At 36.3% G+C, this 8,678-nt stretch overlaps 1 protein-coding gene across 1 annotated transcript; it reads left to right on the top strand.

Moving 5' to 3' along the window:
- The first annotated feature begins 4,919 nt into the window (after window positions 1-4,919).
- LOC117427177 (transcription factor 15-like) lies at window positions 4,920-7,848 on the top strand. The gene is made up of 2 exons (XM_034045607.2): window positions 4,920-5,509; window positions 6,415-7,848. The coding sequence occupies exons 1-2, from the start codon at window positions 5,045-5,047 to the stop codon at window positions 6,445-6,447; spliced, it is 498 nt and encodes a 165-aa protein (XP_033901498.1). The 5' UTR covers window positions 4,920-5,044; the 3' UTR covers window positions 6,448-7,848.
- Window positions 7,849-8,678: the final 830 nt, after the last annotated feature.

Below are 8,678 nucleotides of genomic sequence, written 5' to 3'. Positions count from 1 at the left end.
AGAAATTGCTGAGAATCTCCAGTTTGTGGACCTCAGCATTGCAAGATAAAAACTATTTTCTAGTATTTTTTTGTGCTACTGCTATTGTTTTTGTATTTTTAGGCCCTATAAAAAAAAAAAATATATATATATATATATATATAACATGTGACTATATATATATTATATATATATATATATATAGTTTCTGGCGTATTGTTGGATTTTAACATTGTGTTGCATTTGAAAAGTAGAAATTCAATCACTTCTAAACTACACTTTTAGCAAACATTGTGTTGTGACTTATAAATAAATAAATAAATACCACCACCACGCTAAATAAGATTTTGACTTCAATCAAAAAATGCAAAGTTGAGATGCATTTGGTGACATAATATCTGAATTGAAGTCCATCTTGAGGGTGTAATTTAAGATTTGGGGCCAAATATAAATTAGACTAGAATATCAAACAGGCCCTTTGATCTACCATTTCAGCAACTGAGCTGCAATTGTACAACAAAGAACAGTAACAGGGTTAAAGTAGAGCTCATCCTTCCAGACAATTCAGATATCACAGAAGAGTTTCTCATCGCCCCTGTGTTATGAGGAGCCTTTATCCTTAAAGTGCTGGCACAGAGCATTGCACAGAATTGAAAGCCATTGAACAGACCATTACATACTGTAAAACCCTTATTAAAAAAACTGCCTAGCAAGAGCTGTTCCATGTTTTGTCACTTCAGTATATTTAAACTGACATAGGAAGCACATCTTCTTTGAAAACTAAGGTTTACATCTTAGATGTAACTTTTAATGTTGTTGTTGTTATTTATCTGTTTTAAAATAATGTGTACAAAATGGTACATGCTCAGGCCACTTGCTCACAAAATGTCAGTTTCCACAACAGTCTGTCCTCTTATGAAATATACACTAACAGCATATGAGCAAGCTGTAGTTGTACCCGACAATGACCAAGAGTGAACCATTTGTTTCCAACTTAACCTCAATGAAACTCCCTTTGTTATACTACATACGATTGTTAGTCGCCCTGGATAAGGGCGTCTGCTAAGAAATAAATAATAATAATAATACATACATATCTTGCTATTCCTGAATAGATAACCCCAGAAGCTTCCTCCAACAGAGGTGTTTTCTTTTTGTTTTCTCGCTATTCACTGGGACAATCAGTTCACTATATGAACTGTTAGTAAAATATTATCCCTATTCATTGATCGTAAATATCTTTCTAAGCTGAGTGCAGAGCCTCGTTATCTTGGGGCAGTGGCCAGTTTTCTTTTATGAGGCATACTGAGCAATTAAAATTGAGGAGACACAGGGTCAGTCAAGATTGAGGAGGTTAGGGTAAATATATGAATTGTGTGGAAAATAGTTCCAGGAGGAAGCTGGAAGCAAAGGTGTTTAACATGTGACAATATATAATGTATTAGCACAGGTAGATCTCAGGGAGTAAATAATCAGAAATCTTGTTAACCTGGACCTTGAATATTGGGAACATTGAACTTGTGTGCCCCAATAGACTGATTCTGCCAAGCTGCCCCTCTCTATGTATGGTATATATGATTATCTGTTACTGGAGTTTGGACTAAAGGCTACTTAATCAACTGATCACTCTCTTTGATAGAGCACTAGATGAATCTATTTAAAAAATCACCTGCCAGTTTTGTTCTGCTAGGCAGAGTATAGAAGTTGCTCAGAAAAGGCACACACATGATTTCCTTGTTTGCACTCCACTGAGGGTATCATTTAAGGCAGGCAGAGTTCAGAATAATAAAAGATGATGGAAATGACCAACTTATTGAATATAAGTTCACAAAAATGAAATGCCGGGAGACATCTAACTGATTATCGTCTCCTACAGGAAGACAAAGATATATCGCTATCAGGCAGAGGAGTATTTAAGACTGAATCTCCAGGATAGACCTAAGAAAACCGAGCATATCTACAGTAAAAAAAAAAAAAAAACCTCTATCGATCAAAAAAAAACCATTTTCTACATTTTGTATATGTATAGTTGTATATATAAATCTTATTTAAAGCACAGCAGGTTAGGAATGCAATGAAGGTACAAGGTGAATAATGTATTATTTATCAGGGACTTACTGCCATCTTGTGGTACAAAATTTAAACATTCAGTTGGTAACCTTGAGAATAATGAATTATATTGGATATTCTGAATAATGTGACATGTCAAAAATAATTTAATATTGAACATCTTTTAGGGGTCAGTTGTTATAAATATTGTCTCCTAGGGAGCTCCAATACACTGGATTGCAATAGACAGGTCAATTAGATAAAACAGATCATAACATTTGATAATGTCTGCATTGCATGTAAATAATAATGCATTATTATTGTTGCTATAAGATTGAAAATGCTACCATGTGTTGTTTTTGCTGTGGTACTGTCAGGGCACTTTGTGATATCAGCACATTTAATATTTTCATGAATCAGTCAATGTGTTGAATTTGTTAAAAACATAGCATACACACGCACGCGCACGCACGCGCACACACACATACACACACACACATTTTTTAGACCAAATTAAATACACTGCTTTAGACCTAGTGCAAGCAGTGTTGAACTAAATCTACTGCAGTATGTAGCATAAAGTGCCATGTTTCCTCTTTAACATGTCTGTTCACCTATTAACTAATCTATTCAAATACAGAGGACATACACAAAATTAGAGCAGCTAAAAAATTATTTATAGCGAAAAAGTTGTCCATGGATGCTTTTTTTTATTAAAATGTGGTTGTTGTTTTTTGGTATTAATTTATGTACAGTGCAGTTTCCACACCACATTATATCCCCACAACCCAACACTGCTGATGCCTGCTGAAAACAGTATTGTATTATTATTATTATTTATTTCTTAGCAGACGCCCTTATCCAGGGCGACTTACAATTGTTACAAGATATCACATTATACAGATATCACATTATTTTACATACAATTACCCATTTATACAGTTGGGTTTTTACTGGAGCAATCTAGGTAAAGTACCTTGCTCATGGGTATAACAGCAGTGTCCCCCACTGGGGATTGAACCCACAACCCTCCAGTCAAGAGTCCAGAGCCCTAACCACTACTCCACACTGCTGCCCCGGTATTGTTTACCTCTTGTACTAACCTTGTCCACAAGAGGGCACTGAAGACTTTCCACACCAGTATTAAATCTGGAAATACACCTCAAAAAAGAAAACAGATCAACGTATTTGCAAACATGACTGCCCTGTGCAGAAAATATTTTCTTGCAGATAAGATAGAAATATGTACAGCAACTCTAGTCTCTCAGTGCTTTTCCAGTACAGATTTACAGGATAATGAATGCTTTAATGGTAGAATAAAATAGGCTGGAACCAGGCCTGAAATGCAGGTCCAGTGGTATTAGACATATACCATTTTAAGTAGTGTTGTTCTGAGTTCAAGATAAAATTGTGAAAAAGTGGTATTCAATATGTTTTGCAATATATACAGTTTAGATAATAGGGAAAACAGAAATAGACTTTTAGATATTGATTTACTGCATGCTGACATTTTCTGTCACCAAATATTTCACTTTCTAATGTATTATAAACGCAAGCCTTGTAATCCCCAGGTTGCATAAACTTTGCTGTACACACAGTTTACAGAAGCAATGCTATATAAGTGTCATGTATGTTCACAGATATTTATATCAACTCTAAAGATGGCATAGCTCTAGTAAGCAAGTGTTGCCTTGTGAGAGGAGGACAACTTGTACACCTGTACTGCTCACTCATGAAGAAAAAAAAGCCTTGAATGGTGAGACTTAATTAAGACTGAGAAATGAAAGCTATACAAAATGGCTTACTATTAATTTAGATATGCAGATATTACAGGGGGTAACATTAATATAGCCAACATGTTATGAACTGAATCTGAAATAAGGTTGCACCCTAGTTTTAACAAGGTCTTTTTATATCCAGTTCATCTTTATTTAGGGACTGACAGCGCTGTAAGCTTAGTTTTCTCAACTGACCTGGACTTTGTCCTGTAAACCGTGGCCTTGAAACTGCACTCTCCATTTTGGGCAGAGGGTAGTCCTGCCATTTCCAGTGAACGTGTATTTGTGCCATGTCATGTTTCACATTTATGCTGACAAATGCCTGCCAAGAGCTGAGCACAGAGAAGTCACGTTAATTTATGACCAAATAAACATGTGTCCACCAGGAAATGCAGGAATTAGACCATCTGTCCCCAATAGTTGATGTATTCATGTCTTTGCTGAGTGAAGGCTTTGGGAAGATAAGATTCTCTGGACTTATTAAACTGGAGTTTCTCATGTTGCCAGCATCTGGGAAACAACATTTACCTGTGATCTTATTCAGTAGAAAGCTTGGGAGAAAAAAGAGATACTGAAAAAATATTGTTCATCTGGCAGCTGGATGAAAAAAGCTCTGAAGATGAGATTCAGCAAAAAGCTAGGCGATAAAAACAGAATCCTATGACATGATTCCTGTGAAGTTTTCCTTTGGCAAGGTAAAGGTCCTTTATTAGAAAAGACAGCATGCAGTAAATGCCTTAATTATACCACACACTACTCTGGTCCAGGTACTGTATATTATTCACTCAGCAGAATGTTATACAATGGTAAACATGGAGTGGGGATATGCTACCTGGAATCCCACTTATATGTAAAGAAGACGACAATTGGAGATGTCTTGTTTACCATGTGTAAAGGAAAGGCCCAGCAGATTATGCATATTTAACACTCGGATGGGAATGTAACCCTAACCTTTATGTTGTAAAACATATAGCAGTAAGTTATATATAAACCTTCACTGCAAACAGAACAGGTGCTCTGCAGCTCCACCTTTCATCCTTATACAGAGACCACATGGCTGAGCCTAAAAGGATCAGTCATTCAAAAAATGGCTTGCTGGAGTGCCAGGGGATGGAGTGGACATTGGTCACCGGATCAGCAGCAGCTGGTCTTAGGTGCTATTTTCACTCTGCATAAAGTGATGGGCAGCCACTGCCTGCCATGGAATACATTCACTCCGAACTGACCCAAGGTACGAAATGAAGTCCAGAGGGAGCGAGAAAGGAGGCCACCCGGACAGCTATGCCTCTGATCTAGATGAACTTGAAAGTGGCAGTGAAAGCTCTGACAAGTCCATCAGTGGCTGTAGTCAGCTTGATGGGAAAGGGAAGCGGAAGAGGAAGAGCAGCCAGGCTGGGATCAGTAAGCAGCGGCAGACAGCGAACGCACGGGAGAGAGACAGGACGCACAGTGTGAACACTGCCTTCACAGCTCTTCGGACTCTTATCCCAACAGAGCCTGCAGATCGCAAACTCTCCAAAATAGAGACCTTGCGCCTGGCTTCAAGATACATCTCTCATTTAGCAAACATCCTCCTCTTAGGAGAAGACTGCCTGGATGGACAGCCCTGTTTAAAATATCAAGCCATTCTCAATGGTACCAGTATAAGCAACCCAGCACCAAGACCAATATGCACTTTCTGTCTCAGCAACCAGAGAAAAATGGTAAGTCTTAAAAGCAGTTTTGCAATGTATTATTAAATGAACTATTTAGAAAGCATATTGTAAGTAAATATTGATCCTCCCATTGTGTTTATTGGACTTTTAGGGTTAAGATGTATCAGCTTTAGAAACGGTCGTAAGCTTCATTTTCAAAGGTTAGGTGATTGTTCTCGAAGGGACCAATGGCATTATTTCCAAGAGTAATAGTTAGATGGCTCTTAAATGAAGTTGTTTCTCTAATGATATTTATATCTCAATTTGTTTTCCTTACTCTACTGTCATCCAATATTCTCCTGAGTATACAATGGCAATTATAGATTGAATATGCCCACAGTACATTTAAATTAAACACCTACCAGGTTTCAAAGATCTTCATTAAAACGAGTCTATGTAGAGAACAATATACACAGTGTAATTATACTTTGTCCTCTTTCATGCCTGAAGAAACAAGCATCACAATGTATTAAAATTGACCTTGTAAATTACACTGCTTTCTGTTTAGATTTATATAGCTGTGATACTGTACTTTGCTTTTGCAGGTAATATGTTGTGCATCTCAAACACCTTGAGGTGTATCTAAACAGTAGCAGATGGACAATATCACTACCTATAAATAAATACACTGAAAGATGATGTTATCAAAAAATCAGCTTTAGAAATTTTAGGGAATTTTAGACACCCAAATTACTTTTCCTACTCTCACCTGAAGAATTATTGTTTAGTTTGTCCAATAAAAGGCATCACAGCTCCTTGGTCTAAAAGTAAATGTAAAATTGTCCAAACGATGTACAAAGAGGCCGTATCAATATTCTAATTCATTTGAATAATGTACCAAAACCTTCATTCTTAATTGTTTTTACAAATTTATTTTTTTTTATATTAATTTCTATAATTTTCTACATTCACAGCTCAGAGATGGGGAAAAGCAATCATCTGTTTGATGTAGAAACAGTCAAGTTTCAGATGGCAAGCTTATACTACCATGCTGAGTGCTGTATGGAAGTACTGTTTTGGTTTGTTGCTATTTTTTTTTGTGTATGTGTTTTTTAAAAAAAATTTAAAGTTTAATGTTTACATTTGAAACTATTACTGTATTTTTTAAAAATCATCGAAGGATACTGTGTTGCACTTTCTGTTTACAATGTGACACTTTTATTCAGGTTGTTTTATAAATGAAACCTAACACTGTGGGTGAAGCAGCACCTGGCATGGCGGCTATTTTAAAACTAGAAATGCTAAACCTCAGCATCTCAGTCCTAAAGAAAGTCTTGCCTCTCCAGCCCGATGTCACATGATGTAACCCAAGCTGAGACGCACAGTGGTTCCTGTCAGTAGAGTGCCCTCTCGCTGTGTTCTAATCCTGTGCCAGCTGGGGATCAGCAGTGACTAGTATTCTTTTCAGACCTCAACCCTCTAAAAGATCCAGCAAGCGAGTGAAACTTGATAGTTTAACTGGTTCTTGTGAGCCACCATGAGAATGATACATTATTAAGGTTTTCTTCATACAAACATTCTTTAAAATATTTTACTAATAAGTAGTTACAATACTGTTACATTGTTATTAACCAAAACAATAACAAACAGTTACCAAAATGTTATAAGCATCAAAATATATTGCTGACGCCAGGTCACTAGGCTTGGGTATATCCACTCAGACTACAGCTTGTCTTGTTGAATTTTGGCACAAGCAAGACACATTAAGTCCATGGTGTGTGCCAGTAACACAATTCAACGACTCTATGTCACTAGATAAGCCATAGACTAAAGCTTAAATTCTGTATTCAATTACCTACAGCATTTCCCCCTTCACTCATTCCCAGGCCCCATTCTGCAGCATTATCTTTGATGCAAGGCAACCCGGCTTAACTTATTTACAGGCTATATTCAATTCCTACACTCTTCACTAACATATGGTGTATCACAGAGAGCAATAATCTCCCCAAAACAGTGCTGCTAGGGCAGTGATAAAAGGCTAATTCAGTTTACCAGAAGGATAACACAATATCGTTACCTGCTTACCTCAGTGAACAGTCCTGAATGTATTTTAAATGTAATGAAAAGTGTTTCTTTATTTAAATTATAATGTCACTGTGTTTACCTCTAGGTATTTTTTATTATTTTTGTTGTGTAGATTTTGTAACCATACTGTACTTGAATGAATCAGGACTGCTGCCGCGTTCTTTGCACACTGCATGGTATACTGTATGTTTGTGCTGCTATAAGATGATCACAAGTATTTTTGTATAATGTATAGAAATTGTAGTTTCTCTCTAAAGTTGTAGTTATTTTTGTTATTATAAACAAAAATATTTATTATAGGGGTTTTAAATGAATAAAACCTGATTATACTTTGTGTCTCTACTTGTTATTATTATTATTATTATTATTATTATTATTATTATTATTATTATTATTATTATTATTATTATTATTATTATTAGAGTTGTAATCTCTTCCATAGAGCTTGGTGAAGCTTACAGTCTTATTAATACCATGTAAGTGTGTGTAATAAGACTGTGATGTCACTGCCGTGGCCTGTAAATCGATTACAGTGACGTCATCAACCTGTCAGAATTCTACGCAAACTGAGAAAAAAATGGCAGACTCAGGATTTCTAGCTGTTAGTGCGGCTGAGATGGAAAGTTTTATTCAGGAACAAGAAAACAAAGGCACATGTATCAATTAACATTAATATGTATCATACTCCTCAGTAAAATGAACAGCTTGGTTGTAAAAAATGTTCAGCTTTACAATATTTGTGTTTGTTGTGTTCAGTCAATTACAACTCTCCATATATAATAAAAAATGAAGTATAGGTAAGTGTGTGTAATCAAGCCTGTGAGGGGCCCTCGGGGTTCTGGGTGAGGGACTCGACCTACGGTCTCTTGGCCTATGATGTCCCATAACCTCTCGAAGCCCTTAACAGGCTTACTGCACACACTTACCTATATTTAATACTGTATAATATTATTTATTTATTTATTTAGTTATTTTTCTAATTATTGGAAAATTGACACTGGTACTGGGACAAAAAATGGAAGCTGGTGTATTGTACACTGACCCAAACGCAGTGCCTACAAAGGTACCACGAAATGTTCCTGACAGGACAATTGAGGAAGTCCACCCCCGGTCACTTTTTTTTAAAGTAACAAAAACGCTTATTCACTGCCAA

The sequence above is a fragment of the Acipenser ruthenus genome, chromosome 11 (genome assembly GCF_902713425.1).
Source record: "Acipenser ruthenus chromosome 11, fAciRut3.2 maternal haplotype, whole genome shotgun sequence".
Taxonomy (NCBI): Eukaryota; Metazoa; Chordata; class Actinopteri; order Acipenseriformes; family Acipenseridae; genus Acipenser; species Acipenser ruthenus.
This window is presented reverse-complemented; position numbering and strand designations above follow the sequence as displayed.